Source organism: Anneissia japonica, unplaced genomic scaffold (genome assembly GCF_011630105.1).
Source record: "Anneissia japonica isolate Jap-2015-1 unplaced genomic scaffold, ASM1163010v1 scaffold287709_len1912824_cov184, whole genome shotgun sequence".
NCBI lineage: Eukaryota > Metazoa > Echinodermata > Crinoidea > Comatulida > Comatulidae > Anneissia > Anneissia japonica.
In genome coordinates this window covers 1247334-1263196 of record NW_022751466.1, presented here as the reverse complement: position 1 = coordinate 1263196, position 15863 = coordinate 1247334, and the positions used below count along the sequence as shown (strand labels likewise).

General features: G+C 36.8%; 3 protein-coding genes and 6 non-coding genes across 9 annotated transcripts in view; 2 read left to right on the top strand and 7 right to left on the bottom strand.

The window, feature by feature from the left end:
* Positions 1–1396: 1396 nt before the first annotated feature.
* Trnar-ccu lies at positions 1397–1469 on the bottom strand. The gene has a single exon. It is a non-coding gene; the product is annotated as a tRNA-Arg (tRNA).
* A 190-nt stretch (positions 1470–1659) lies between these two features.
* Positions 1660–1732, bottom strand: Trnar-ccu. Its single transcript has one exon. It is a non-coding gene; the product is annotated as a tRNA-Arg (tRNA).
* Positions 1733–2059: 327 nt separating this feature from the next.
* Positions 2060–2132, bottom strand: Trnar-ccu. Its single transcript has one exon. It is a non-coding gene; the product is annotated as a tRNA-Arg (tRNA).
* Positions 2133–2351: 219 nt separating this feature from the next.
* Trnar-ccu lies at positions 2352–2424 on the bottom strand. The gene has a single exon. It is a non-coding gene; the product is annotated as a tRNA-Arg (tRNA).
* A 611-nt stretch (positions 2425–3035) lies between these two features.
* On the bottom strand, positions 3036–3108 carry Trnar-ccu. The gene has a single exon. It is a non-coding gene; the product is annotated as a tRNA-Arg (tRNA).
* A 185-nt stretch (positions 3109–3293) lies between these two features.
* On the bottom strand, positions 3294–3366 carry Trnar-ccu. Its single transcript has one exon. It is a non-coding gene; the product is annotated as a tRNA-Arg (tRNA).
* A 755-nt stretch (positions 3367–4121) lies between these two features.
* Positions 4122–11483, top strand: LOC117121700. Its single transcript, XM_033266985.1, has 14 exons — positions 4122–4317; positions 4674–4861; positions 5441–5585; positions 5919–6123; positions 6217–6315; positions 6426–6571; positions 6729–6880; positions 7050–7205; positions 7909–8200; positions 8281–8440; positions 9122–9317; positions 9783–9896; positions 10784–11110; positions 11244–11483. The coding sequence occupies exons 1-14, from the start codon at positions 4167–4169 to the stop codon at positions 11370–11372; spliced, it is 2460 nt and encodes an 819-aa protein (XP_033122876.1). The 5' UTR covers positions 4122–4166; the 3' UTR covers positions 11373–11483.
* Positions 11484–12887: 1404 nt separating this feature from the next.
* On the bottom strand, positions 12888–14588 carry LOC117121701. Its single transcript, XM_033266986.1, has 3 exons — positions 14391–14588; positions 13565–13716; positions 12888–13241 (listed from the first exon to the last, which is right to left on the bottom strand). Exons 1-3 carry the CDS (start codon positions 14443–14445, stop codon positions 13119–13121), a joined length of 330 nt encoding a protein of 109 aa, XP_033122877.1. The 5' UTR covers positions 14446–14588; the 3' UTR covers positions 12888–13118.
* A 178-nt stretch (positions 14589–14766) lies between these two features.
* The window catches only part of LOC117121721 (prostatic spermine-binding protein-like), a 1728-nt gene continuing 631 nt past the window's right edge, over positions 14767–15863 (top strand). Inside the window, exons 1-3 of the mRNA XM_033267005.1 lie at positions 14767–14775; positions 14858–15169; positions 15224–15560. Coding sequence (XP_033122896.1) covers positions 14767–14775; positions 14858–15169; positions 15224–15560 — 658 coding nt within the window. The remainder of the gene's footprint in view (positions 14776–14857; positions 15170–15223; positions 15561–15863) is intronic.

Below are 15863 nucleotides of genomic sequence, written 5' to 3'. Positions count from 1 at the left end.
GGATAAGGCATCGGCCTCCTAAGCCGGGGATTGTGGGTTCGAATCCCGTCGGAGGTGTTGCTTATTTTTTTTACACTGTCGTTCTTAAAATGTATCATTTTTTAAACACTGTCGTTCTTAAAATGTATCATTTTTTACACACTGTCGTTCTTAAAATGTATCATTTGTAAACGTAAGTTTTCCATTATTAAATGAGATCTAAAATGATCATAGTCCTTTCAAATATTTGCGAAGGTTTGCATATAATATAAAAACTTCAGCAAATCTTGCTGTAGCACAAAATATACTAATGTTGATGATGACATAATTAATGCGATGGCGTGCGTTTCTATACTTGGAGTGAGTATTATACTATCTTATATACTTTTGCTGTTGATAATATTAATGGTATTTATAAATAATAACGAGGAGGGGGAAAACAACCTGGTCGGCTAACTGTGGCTTATGAGTCTTAGATTATATTCTTGCTGTAGTACAAAACAAGGCCTATTATTATTATTATTATTATTATTGTTGATAATAATAATGATATTTATAGATAACGAGGAGAGGGGAAACGATCCCGTCGGCTAACTGTGGCTTATAAGTCTTCATTTGATTATATTAAATCAATATTAAAAATTTGTAATTAATTAAAATCTACTTACTTGTACTGTAAAATAACTTGTTAACATATAACTACATACAACTTGTACTGTATAGGCCTAAAACCTTAAATTTTAAATATGTAACCCTTGATTGGAGCAGGTCTCCCTTGAGAGTCATGTCAAGACTTGTGGCAATGCTCACAACCCCCTCACCTCCTTTCGTGTTCCCTGAATAAGGAAATATTTAAATGGTATTGGTCGAAGCGGCTGCCAGTCAATAAACAGTATATATGTTATAATAAAATAAAATAGAATGCCTTTGACGGGAAACTGTCTCTTATACACATCTAGATGTGTATAAGAGACAGCACACTCATATAAGACATATAAAGAGAACCTCTGAGCCGTCTAATTAATAATAGTACTATGTAATATATGCTAGGCCTATACTCCGTGTATAGCCCTATACTCCCCGGCTTGAGACCGATGCCTTATCCATTAGGATACGGAGGCTGTTGAAGGCATAGGAGACTATCGCTCTTACGCGTTTCTTATGCTTACTGTACTCTGACAAAACTCTGAAGAAACTTTATAATGCATATATAACAATTAACATTAAACAAGTTTAAGAAATTATAACCTTACGTTATTATCAAACCCCCCAAAAAATACTCTGATGAAAACTCTGAAGAAACTTGAGTCACGAGGACACAAAAAATATAATCAAACATTATTATAAAGTAAACAAGAACACCCCATAACCTTAAATATTAGGTCTAACAATTACTATTGAGAAAGCTAAAAAGAAACACCTCCGACGGGACTCGAACCCGTAATCCCCGGCTTAGGAGGCCGATGCCTTATCCATTAGGCCACGGAGGCTGTTGCTGACTGCGCAGGCTATCGCTGAACCATTATGTCTATAGTGTATGCTTAATGCGGGACCTACTCTGATGATAATCAGACATTAGTATAAAGGCAGAAAAAAGTCCCCAAAATATTAAACATTATGTAAAATAAGTTTTAAACAATTAGTGCTGAAAATTAAGTCAAATAAAAAAAAAACAACGAACACCTCCGACGGGACTCGAACCCGCAATCCCCGGCTTAGGAGGCCGATGCCTTATCCATTAGGCCACGGAGGCGGCTGTTGTTGAGGGCATAGCATTTTATTACAGTTATTAAGTTTTTACTGATTTTGTTATTTTGTTGCACGTCTTTACGGCTGTGCCTCTGTTATAAAACAGAAGCAATAAAGTTACTTACTTACAGACTACGCTCTTATGCGTTTCTTATGCTTACTGTACTCTGACAAACCTCTGAAGAAACTTTGTGATATTAAATTCACAAACATTTATAATCAGACAACATTTTTTAAACTAAAGCACACAACAAAACCCCAAAAATCTTAAATAGGCAGGACAGGACAATCCACAAAGCAGTACAAAAAGTAAAAGTAAAATAAAACAGAACACCTCCGACGGGACTCGAACCCGCAATCCCCGGCTTAGGAGGCCGATGCCTTATCCATTAGGCCACGGAGGCTGTTGTTCAAGGTGGCAGACTATCGCTATTATGCGTTTCTTATGCTTACTGTACTCTGACAAACCTCTGAAGAAACTTTGTGATATTAAATTCACAAACATTTATAATCAGACATCATTTTTTAAACTAAAGCACACAACAAAACCCCAAAAATCTTAAATAGGCAGGACAGGACAATCCACAAAGCAGTACAAAAAGTAAAAGTAAAATAAAACAGAACACCTCCGACGGGATTCGAACCCGCAATCCCCGGCTTAGGAGGCCGATGCCTTATCCATTAGGCCACGGAGGCTGTTGTTCAAGGCGGCAGACTATCGCTATTATGCGTTTCTTATGCTTACTGTACTCTGACAAAACTCTGAAGAAACTTTGTGATATTAAAATCACAAACATTTATAATCAAACATCATTTTTTAAACGAAAGCACACAACAACGAAACCTAAAAAATCTTAAATATAATATAAAACAAGTGTTGATTTGAGTGTTGATTTTTTTTTTCATTTCTCTTGCCAACAAGAACACTTCAGAAAACATCATAAAAAGGGAGGAAGGGAAAGGCTAACAGGTGAAATACACCTCTGAAACAGCAATCCCCTTATTGCACATACAGGTAAACTGAATTTAAAAAAAACACTAAATAAATATAAGATACATTATCATCAGAAGATCGTTAAAAACAACCAGCTTGCATAATAACGAAAATTAGGACCTGCATCTAGCACATCGGCAGCAGGAAAACCAAGTGCACACACTTCCAACTTTAAAAATTTCCAAATAGGTTGTTATAGAAGCCATGGATTTACACCTTGTTTAAAAATACAACATGTCGGTGCATTTCGTATATAAATAGGCAGGACAATCCACAAAGCAGTACAAAAAGTAAGAGTAAAAATAAAACAGAACACCTCCGACGGGACTCGAACCCGCAATCCCCGGCTTAGGAGGCCGATGCCTTATCCATTAGGCCACGGAGGCTTTTGTTGAAAGGCCTGCCTATTGGTATATACTGATAGTATGCTGAAACTCCGAAGGAATTTTGATATTATGACAGCAAATTATAATCAGACATTGTGAAACAAAAGAAAAACTTTAAAATCTTAATATTATATAAAACAAGCATTGAACTTAGTGTTAAAAATTTAAAGTAAAATAAAGAAGAACACCTCCGACGGGACTCGAACCCACAATCCCCGGCTTAGGAGGCCGATGCCTTATCCATTAGGCCACGGAGGCTGTTATTGACTGTGCAGATTATCGCTGAACTCTTATGTACTAATAGTATGCTTACTTCGGTATTCACAGAATATTATAATCAGATATTATTATAAAGCAAACACACCAAAATCTCTCCCCCCACCCCCAACAGTGTTTAAATATTCAAAAATCTGTATCTCATTAACAGTTCTCAAGTTTTTTCGTTAAATAACTTTAGAAAAAGCAGTTCTACAACATAACAAACATTTTTTATCCGGAGCCTGACTTTAATAGCTAGCAAACATAATTGATTCTTCAACCCATAAAAATATTATCATAAATTAATAATAATGTTGGTAAAGATGGTGATGACGATGATAAGGATGATAATGGTGACGTGATGGAACAAGATTTCTCGGATAAGGAATACAAACTAGGCTCAGCATACACAATATTGTGCTTGCATCATTATTGTATTTTTTACACGGACAGATGTAAATCAAAGAAAAGGAATGCATTAGATATCCACCTGGTTGTAGTTGGAACCATATCGACTGATCGATTTTTAAAGAGGGATATATCAGGAACCACTAATCAATAACGATACTTATTCCAGTGGATGCGTAAATATATCTATGGCAGAAAATCAAGAGTCAACAGTTAACAGAGAATTCGGGTAATGCTAATATTAACATTCAGTAGCGTATGTCCAGTATGAAATGAATAAAAGATAAAATGTAGCATGAGCACAAAAATGGAACGATCTTTTTTCGAGTACAAATAGTTAACTCCAGCATTTTTGTGGTTTCTGCGCGATACGTGAACTAGTGAGGAACACAATGTGGTCCTTTGTATCCCTATTTTCATTTTTTATTCTTGTTGTGTTTGACCAGTGCAATAGCCAGTTTGGCGTGCCGATTAACCATGGCGTAGACAGACGTTTGGAAAAAATGGGGCAAGCATCAATCGGAAATTTCGAGATAGAAGACGGTAAGCCTGGACATCGGACCATAATCTCGTTTTCGTTTTTTTTACTTTTATACACTTTTAGTTGTTATTTGTTGGAATAAAATGGGTTTCAATAAGCCTCCAGTTTGTTAATTATAGACTAACCACTTACGACATATTTGACAATTATCTTTTATAATGGTGTTTAGTCGTATTCCCTGTTCTGAACTAGATGGTGACCCTCGACAACTATAGTGGTGAATGTAATCTTAGTGACAGAAAAGATTTTTCACGACTTGTGGCAGGAATAGGATTTTTCCATTTACGAATGGGTTCATGTTTGACACTATTTTCGTCGTAAATATTTGTGGTATTACTATTTATTCTGTTTCCTATAGGTATTGTGACACTGGATGTTGTAGTTGAGGATACGGAAGGCCAGGATGAGTTATGGATACTGGATTTCCAACCGTACAACATGTTGGAAAGCGAAAATGCCTTTCCAGTTGTAGCCCGCCACGGAGGTTATCTCTTGGCGAATAATACGGGTCCATGCTCTAGTGTATTTGCAAGCGAGTCGTTAATAGTAAGTAGTCAGTTTACATTTTTTAGTTCCCTGGCCTTGAATAGTAAAAAATAAAGCAGTGGCTAATAGTTACACCAATCTGGATTTAATCAGAATTAGGAGTAACAATAACCACCTCCTTACTAATGCCATAAAAACAGGCGTCGGTGCCGAAAATTTGCCTCTGTGCTGTGATTATTTATTTAGGAAGATCTTGATTTTGATTTCATGTGACCGGTAACTTACAAGTATTAGTATTTACTGATAATTACTTGCCGATATTATCGTCCTTGTATAATATTGGGTCTCTAAATATCTCGTATAGGCCTAATTACAATATAATTGAGACTCGCTAAGCGAATGTATTCCTTTTGGAATGCCATTTTCTATACCTGAAATTATATTCAATTTAAATTGAAATCAAAGTGGCGCACGAGTACATATATAAAACTACAAATATACAATAGAGGTATATTTTCTATTTGGATGCATCGAATAATCGGTGCATCCAAATGAACAAAACACAATAGATATTTACAAATATAAACAAATCTAAATAAACAGTTCATTAAAAAAAGTCATAACATTATTTTTTTGTAGAATAACGATTTTTACGACGACTCGTTCCGCCCCGGATCGCCTGGTGGCAAGAATCTATTCACTAGCTATTCAGCCGGAGCAGCATACGCAACTAAATCACCGGGTGATTCGGTGAAGCTTAGAGACGACACATATTCTTTTTCTGGTAGGCTCATGTTTTTATTGTAAAAATTACAAAGTTTACCTGTAGGTAGTTATTTAATAATAATAGTATAGTTTTATATAGCGCACATATCCATCTAATTTAAGATGCTCAGGGCGCTTGATATGTGGACTACAAGGAACTCGATCAATGACTTTCTTGGAACCAAAGGGTCCCTTGGTGTCTGTGCTACCCGGTACCAGCAGCTCTCGTCCAGCCATGGGCCAAGGGTTTCCGAAGTCAAATGATTTGTTCGCCCTGCCCTCCCCATTTCTCTATGGTTTTCGTCATGCTATTCAATGAATTTGATTTTATTTATTCAATGTTAATTTACAGGCCCGATGAATACTCTTTTCGAATGTGTCGACAGTAATGGCGACACCGTTTGGCAACAGTCGGTTTTCCCCGAGTCTATTCAACTGAATACAACCCTTTATATGACTAATGTACGGCCAAAATACGATGACGGCAACGTCCTACCGACTTACACCCAGAACCATGCAGTTCTGTATTGGACATTGATGCGTATCGCCATATCAAGGTATTACATCATAGTTAATTCAGTGTGTGGTTGCAGCAGATAAATAGTTTTTCATATTTAGTTTACCAAATATGTAACACGGTTTTCTATTAGGTTTCTTATTAGCTCAACTGAGAGACTTCGACCTATATTCGAGTATGCCGTCGTGAAACCAGTTTTCATTAACGCTGACGAATCGCAAGGTTTGGACAGGTTTGTTTCACTATTTTATTTTAGACCTCAATGTTTTCTAAAATTTACATTATAATTATTATAATATAAAGTATTTGCTCTTTAGTGTTGTGTTTTGTTTTTGTTTTTAGGTCCCGTGCCGAGGTTGAGCTAGTGTTCCGTACAGTGACGGACTCCGATGGGTACCTTATATCGGTCTACAAACCATTGTCACTGGAGTACACCCCTGTCAATTTAGACAACGGGCTGAGCTATGTTTCGATTATACCAGACAACGGTAATTGTAATGTACATTAGAGTTTTGAGGATAGGTGGCCCATATTCAAAATGTTATGTCAACACTGATGTACATTTTAGTGTAATCTTCTTGCATGTGACCTTTATAGGCACAAAGATGTCCTGGTGATTTCAAAAACATATTTTTTACTTGTTAGGCTGTTCTGATCCACTAGGCATGGAATCTAATGCCATCCCAAACTCGGATATAAGTGCTAGTACATTCCTTCAAGACAATCCACCACACAACGCCCGACTAAACGGCCTTTCAGCCTGGAGTCCATCTGGCGTAGGTGATCAGTACATCGAGGCAAGTCTATATAGTGTTTACCAGTAGGCACACATATTTTTATTAGAAAAAAAGGCCCCCAAAAATGTGAACACCTCGCCCCACCCCATAATTGACATAATTGAGGTACGCTCGAGCAGACTGTTGTGGTTTGTAATTTTATTGGCCTTTAAAATAAATTATTTTTCAGGTTAGTTTTTCCGACTTCACAACGGTAACTGGACTCGTCACACAAGGATTTGCCGTTTCTGAACTTGTTTCCGCATATATTAAAACCTACAAAGTACAATACAGCTTTAGTATTCCAATCTTTACATTCATTACAGATTCCAATAATGAGGAAATAGTGAGTAATACATTTAAAAAACTTTTTGTGCAAATGGTACGAGCATAGCTTTAAGCCAGGCCAGGCTCTGGAGAACTGATAAGTTGTATACGATTTTCCAAGACATTGAAGGAGAGTTAAAAACTCGGGAGTGGCTGATAAAAAAAAAGAAAAAAAGAGTTACAGGTTTCCTTCCCCATCCCGGTTTTTATATTAAAGATCTATACCTTAGAAAATTCATGTGTACACCATCCTTCATTCTCTTGACCTGGCTTTATTACAATCGCAGAGACATTAATCAAGTGTCGCGTTGGGCCGATTCATTTGAAGAATAATTAAATACAGTATTTAATTTTCCTATTGTTTTACATGCACACGTCCAAAGGTATTCAGAGAAACTTTTGTAACCAATAATTCTCGCCAATTGGTATGCTTAGCATATGCTATTCTTTGGAAACATTAATTTGGCAGTTCAATAGATCCAGCCAACGTTATACAGCAAATTTAATTTTTTTTTCGGAAAAAAAAACAAAACAATTGTAAGAATCTACTTAAATAAATTTCAGATCTAAATATATAGTATTATAGTATTACTTTAAATGGGATTGGAATTCTTGGCCGCGTTCGTTCGCTTTTTGTGTTTGCATGAAATCATATATCGTAGGACGTAGCCAGGTGTCACAAATCGATTGAGCATATATATATATATATATATATTTTATAGATTTTCAATGGCAACTTTGACGCAGGTACACCTGTGCCAAACTACTTCGCCGATCCAGTTACAGTACGTGCTATCAGGATTGTTCCGGACACCGTTGAAAACTTTGCAATGTTACGATTCGAGATTCTGGGTTGCTACCGAATATTGCCTGCTAACAATAAAGTAATGACGGCACCATCATGCGATTTTACCGAGTACTCGGGCAGGTGTACACAGCGATGGACTTTTGGTGTTGTATTGTATGTGGATGTACCGTTGTCGGCGGACAGTTCTCAGCCACTCGACGCTACAGGTATGATTATGTTGCATCCATAAATAGTTTTATCATAAGAATATGCATGCTTTTACATTACGACCTTTTCTTTGATACAGGTGAATTCGAATTCAAATTTCTAACGTACACTTGCCCTGACATTCGATCTGGCGTTAAGGCCACCTGCGAAGCACTTGATATCCCAGATGCGATAATTTCGAACCTTGTATCCCTCCAGTCGGTTGTTGACATAGAGGATGGCGACATTGATACACCCAGGTACGTCAGCCGGTTAAACATCACATAATATTAACAATTCTATATGTCGTCGAGGTCGGTGTACAACAATAGGTAATTAATCTGTCAGTAAAGATCACCTTCCTTTGTTGGTTTTTTTTAAAAGTAGAATGATACAATAAAAGAAATTAAAGAATAAAAAAAGCCTGAGGTATGCGAAGATGAGATGTATATATTTATGAATTCAATTTCCTGGTTTCCGAATTATCAAAGTAAAGGTTCATATTAATCTGCTTATGTACAGTAATCTGAACCTTTACTTCGATATTTGAATTTTTTGTTCCAGTGGCGCATTCAATGAGAAAGCATAACTTGAGTAGGCCTACCATTTCTGGTGACATAACCGTATATTGTCTATCCTCGGCCCCAACCATGGTGGGGCTGAGGTGGCATACTCTGGGCCCCTCTATTTCAAATTCCTGCATCTGCCACTTGGTTCCCAAATTATGGTTTTTGTTCATAACTATAGTATTTTCTTGAAATATTTTTGTGTATTTTATTTCAAGAGAAATTAATAACATTGATTTAAATTAATGTATATTTTTCCTCCAAATGATAACCAGTGAATCCACACGACGTTTAGTGCCCATGAACCAGCATTAACACCTGTCTACAGTTCAAAATTGTTTCATCTATGTTTATACTCGATTTTCCACATCCTAGAGTATTACTAAAGAGGCTGTATGGATCTTTGAACCCGAACACTGATCTAAGAGAAGGCTTCGCCCCTGGCGTATCTCATCTGGAGACTGTCTACGTGGAAAGTCACTTTTTTCCCGAGGTTCTAAGACAACAATTAGAGCTTGAGCTTACATTGTTTATGGTTTGCATTGGAGATGAATACGAAACTAATGATATGGTATGTTTTCGTGTTATATTTCTATTTTACAATTTATATAACGCGCATTTCAGAAGGAATAGCTGAATGCACATTTCTGTTTATATATCATAGCAATTTCCTCAATTCCAAGATAGATTTTTCCTCGTTAGGCCATATCCAGCACTACATTTTCGTTCCTGATTCACCTCCAACCAGCCCATGCAGGGTGAAGAGACAATTGTAGAAAATACCTGTTTATTGTCACTGTTTTTATTACCAGTTATTAATATGGATTCACCTAGGAATTAATATTCTTATAATACTTAAACCAAGCATTCATATGATTGTATTAGTACCCACCTACCCACCTCGTATGTATATAAGACATTTGAAAAATAGTTCAAGCAGCCGAAGGTAGCTACCAAATTATTAAATTTCCGTGTTCCCCTCCCCCTAAAAAGCCATTGTTTACCGTTTCCTGTTGCGTTTTTTTGTAATTTATAGGGCTGTTTAGCTGCTCCCGAAAATGACAGATACTCGGCCTACATAGCAGAAGACTTCTTTTTTGAAAAAGACAACAGCGTGTACACGCCGTCAATCATAGAAGAGGCCTTGCAGGTATACTATGCGTTGCTTTTACTATGGTTGGCCGAAAGGGCCATATTAAAAGCTTTCATTAAACTCCGTAATTATGATTGGCCGAAAGGGTATCAATGATAGCGGCGTTACGGTATGTTAAATTTTAACAAATAAACAAGCTTGGAACTGCGCCGAAAGGGCCATAATAAAAGCGGCATTAGTTTCTTTTTATGTTCAACGTTGTTACGTTGTTCAATATTACTATAGGGTGGCCAAAAAGGCCATAATGAGAACGGAGCAACTCGTTAATTTCAACCAACCACAAGCTTAAAACGCACCGAAAGGGCCATAATAATAATTTATCTTCGTAATGAGTAAGCATCTTGTATTTTATTACCTTTGCTTTGTGTGCGCCAAGATACTAGTACAAATAAATGAAAGAAGGAATGTGATTTTCTGAATGTCTGGCCCTTGCGCCAGATACTAATGTGAACGGCGTTTTCACCCTTTCGGCACAATTTCAGGCTTGTGATTGGTTGAAAGTGAACAAAGCAACAGCGTTAAAATAAAACTAAAAGGAGTTTTTTTTATGATGGACCTTTCGGCACTGTTGAAGCTTGTGATTGGTTAAAATTAACGTGACGCCGGTTTCATTATGGCCCTTTTCGGCCCATCTTATAATTTCGGCGTTGCTATTGTTACGGAGCGCAGTTTCTTAAACAAGTTAACGGCGCTTTTATGGTCCTTTAGGCGCTGTTTAAAGCTTGTGATTGATTGGAATTGAAAAAACATAACGGCGTTAAAAAAAGACAACGGCGTTATGAACATGGGTTATGAGCAGAGTAAAATGAACTGCTTGACATACCTACTAAAACATATTACACATTAACATATCAAATATATTACTACATTCATTATTTCTCCAGACGCTCGAATCTCATACTTATGATCATTCCAATGAAAAACACGTGACCACCTTTGTGAATAGAGCATTGTCGGGACAGGCTAGAAACTACACCATTACGAACGTCTTCAAATTGACGCAAACAGTAAACACCAGACGCAAGAGGGCTGTGCGTCGGGACGTCTTAGCCAGCACCTCATCTTCGTCAAATATGAACTTCAGGATGGTATTCAGAGGTTGTCCAGAAGGTTCGACGCACAACATGGATACTCTCGACTGCGTCTGTAATAATCCAGCTGAAGTATACTCCGATGTCATTTTCGAGTGTGTTAACATTGAATCTGAAGAGGTACGGATGTATCGGAAATTGGTCCTGTACAAGAATAGTATATAAATATAGTAGTATATAGTATATACTATAGTATATAGTAACATCATACAATAAATTTATAAATTTATAATTTATGCATTTTCTTCCTCAGGAGACAAACCAGATTCCGAATAGGCCTATAATTACTGTGGATCTGGAGGTCAACAACGGCTCACAAGAAGTTGGACTGATTGCGTCACTTATGCTGGCAGCATTTCTAATAACGATCATTATCACGTAGTGCAAAAAACATTCACATAGTGCAAAAGATATTTATAATTAATATTCATATGAATTCAGTGAGTTTTGTAAACTGTCAAATGTAAATACAATTTATACATCTGCCTTCGTAGTAATGTCTTTCGGATGTATTTGTTAAACCAACCCTACTGTTGAAATGGCGATTGATTGAATGATACAATTAATGGAAGATTGATTTACTGATAGAATAAATGAATGATAGAATGAATGATAGAATGAATGATTCATTGATAGAATGATTGATAGTGATTGGATTGGTTTGGTAAATGAATGATCGGTAGGATTGGATTTATTCGGTGTAAACACAAAAGGATAGCCCACGATAGTCTAGAAGAAAACTTATATCCAGTGGGGTCCTTCCGCTGGTGAATGGGCAGTGCACCTGAGAATCCGAAGAGTGTACTGCGTTAACGTGCACATGGGCCATAAATGCATACTGAACCAACGGCTTAACGTCTCATCCGAAAGACGTTGCGCTATCCTCGAGCTGAAACACAAGGAGAGGCAGCGACGGGATTGAACCGGGGACCTACTAGATACCATGGTTCAGCGCACACACATCACCAGATTAGCTGACTGAGCTATGAATGCTTTTGTTGATAGAATGAATGACCAAATAAATGATTAGTTGATTTATTAATAGATTGAATCATGAAAAATATGGTCTACATATTGTAGAAACCTCTATGCGCTTGAAATGTTTACCCCGGTTATTGGACCGAACACATTCTGGTCCCTGGGGAAGTTCCATAATGTTGCAGTTGTAATCAATGCATTGTTTCAACCAATGCATTTATTTGCAATTTTCTTTAAATGTGTATAGGCATGCCGGCATACAATACAGTAGATAGTAAATCTGAAATTTGTAGTTGACAGACAAATTAAAAAGAATAGACGATGGCAGTACCTTTCGTTGCGAATAGACAGTGAATTGGAATGCAAACGATTGTCGGTGGCAGTCTGAACGGATCGTGAATAAAAACGATCCGTTGAGCGCGCGCGTCGTTGGTGGCAGGCATATTGTGTACACCACTGGATAATTCCGGAAATACATTGAAAAAAGACTGAAATCTGAAACACTATGGAAACTCTATACATCTATATTAATCTTCATTTTGACTTTTTAATGTCGATGGGTCCACCTAACCATCGTGTTTCTTTGAATGTATTATGATATTCTGATTTTAAAATAATAAAGTATTGCCTGTCAGTAGTGTTACTATACAATTTACAGAGATACCTATAAAGCTTGCTGCACCGTTAAAGCTTGCTGCACTGTATTTGCATTATTCAACTTTTACTACTTCGATTTGACTACTGGTTTCTACATCCGAATTATGCATCCAGTGGTAGATCGTTTAAATAATGTGCACAGTGCATGATTATGGCTGCAAGAGAGGCGAAACTTCACACCATGATTATCGCACCTTGAGCCGGCTGCCCCATTGAAGCAGCCACAACTTTTGAAGATATTAGGCTACTGTGTGTGTTGAGCTACGATAGGCCCTAGCCAAGATATTAAATTTCAATTGAAGATTCGAATGTTCCTATTGTTTGTTTGTATTGTTTGTTCAGGTTCCTTGCATTGGCTGTTCATAGAATAACATTGTTTTGCTTGTAAATTGAGGAGAAACCATTTGACCAGCCAGTTTATCATCAGATAATTTTAATGGAGCTATTGCCTAAGAAATAAAATTGCTATACACTCTAGCCACAATCTGAACTTTCACAACTTGCTGTCTGAAATGAAAACATCTGAAATGTGTTTCGCAGTTGTGCTCTCTTTATCTATTTCCTCCAAAACGTATATTTTATATGCTGGGTTATCGAAGTCTAATCCAGTAGCATTCTATAAAAAAAGAAAGAATATTAGTGTAGTATTGTTTAGTATAATTTGAATTTGCTATTCTAATTAGTAACTAGAAAAGAAGTGCAACCGTGCTTATTTCTGGTGGTCCATATAAAAAATAATTTACTTTATATTTTTTTTTTATAGATATTACATCAGTGATTTTAAACTTTATACTATGAAATTTATGTGTTTCATATCGTAACTAAATAATTACTGAATTCAATTTTTATTAATTATATTTTTCACATTTAATACGCCAACCTGGCAATATATTACTTTTTAAATATGTAGGAAAATTAACCATCCGATTAAGCACTTACTGAAGAATGACGATTAGTAGCCGATTTCACTGGTGTCGAGTTAGCAACTTGCTTCTTTTTGATAACGAAGAAGATGATAACAAAAATTAATGATGAACCTCCAAAAATACACAGGCATAATCCTATTATCAGTATTGTAACACCACCAGTACCTGTAAGAAAGTACTTGTTAGTGTTCTTCTTATCGAGTTCAACTAAATTTTGCCCAGCCATAAAGACACACATTTCTTCTTTGTAACTTAGTACTTTCTCAGTACTGGATTATGAACTTCAGTTTATTCTGAGTTATGATCAGGGCGGACCTATGGGGGAATTGCTTGTTGGTGTACACACAATTTAAATCGAAAACTAGCTTGCCTTTTGTGTAGGCTTGGTATCGTTCTCCCCTCTTTCTCCTTTATTTTTCTCCCATGTTTCTTTTTTTGTGGGCCCTAGCCCTCGTGCCCCTGAGTTCTCCCCTGTTGATAATATACTTTAGTTGGCTTGCATTGTATCAAGTATACAGATGCTGCCTGACTCACCAACAACCGTGTTTTACAATTTCATCAAAGCATGTTATGCCTTTTGATGGGATTATTGACTATTGTACCGTACCATTTCATTGGGGAAAATAGACCAACACTTTCTGTTAGCTTTATGTTTGCATCATTTTATTGTGATTTTAAAAATCATTGATTTTGGACCATTTTATTTTATTAATTCTGCATTTTAAATAACAAACATTCATAAAAAGCAGAAATATACATTAAAAAGTAACACCAAATAATGTTTTATGTATGTCTGTGTTATGTGTTGTCTGTTATATTTACAATAAGCAATAATTTACCATCATTTTTATTATTTTTTGCCTTGGATCCAACTACAAGATGACGTGACGTCATGGAGTTATAGAATGAAGTAGGGTTGTGTAAATTATCTTCAGCCGTTTTATATGGGTTGTTGAAAATTGATACTTTGTTAGGGTCAGTTGGAGATATTCCATATTTTTCAGTTTGCAAACTTGAGTCTATTTTGTCTGCCGTAGTAGTAAACGGTTCGCTGGTTAGAGTAATTGTATTTCCTCGTCGATCAAAGTTTGCATTTGTTGTTTCTTTGTGAATTGGTTGTTGTCTGGGTGAATGTTGTTGATTACTTGTCGTTTGTTCCACTGCAGGTCGTTGGTCTGCTGAACCTTTTTCTGTTTGATTTTTTCCATTCTGTTGATGGTAAGTGTATTGTGGGGGTGTATCAGTTGAATTCTGGTCATGCGGCTGTTTATCAGTTAAAATTAAATGTGGATCTGTTGGGTGATAGACATCAGTGAGATGTTGGTCAGTTGACAGGGATGAGTATGAAGATAATGAGGATGACGATGATGGAGTTGTTGATAATGGCCTTAACAACGATGATGAGGATGAAGAGAATGAAGGTGATAATGATGTGAATGCAGATGACGATGATAATGACGACAGTGGTGGCGAAGACGACAGTGATAATGGTGATGATGATGATGGTAATGACGACGACAGCGACGACGACGATGATGATAAATACAACGTTGATTGTGATGTTGAAAGTGGGGGTGAATATGAGGATGATGCCGATGACCATAGTTTTGTTGATGACGTAAATAATGATAATGGGAATGAAGATGATGAATACAATATTGATGTGAATGAGGATGATGATGACGGAGACGAGGAAGACGATGGTGATAATGGTGATGATAACGACCGCGACGGTGAAGACGAAGATAATGGTGAATTTGGTGGTGATGATGACGACCGCGATAATAATGACGACGATGATAGTGATGCGTATGAGTATGAGGATGATGTGGATGACCATGGTGTTCTTGATGACGACGTTAATAATGATAATAAGGATGAAGATAGTAATTTTGTGAATGGGGATGATGATGACGACGGTGACGAGGACGATAATAGTAGTGGTGATGACAATGATGATGTTGTTAATGATGGTGATGATAACGAAAACGACGGTGATGAAGACGATGGTGAATTTCGGGGTGGTGATGGTGGTGATGATGATGACGACGACGACGACGACGATGATGATGATAATTTTGAAGAGGATGATATTAAAACTGATGTTAATGTTAACGATGCTAGTGGCGTTGACATTCGGGATGGTAATGATGTGATATAGTCATCCCTGTTGACTGTTGACAAAGTTGAAACAGCCGTAACAGCAGATGTAATAGTATGTTCATTCACAGTTTCACTACTGGAAGTTATCTTACTGTCATACTCTGTAAAATAGGAAATATACCATTATCCAGCACCTTGATAAGATCCAT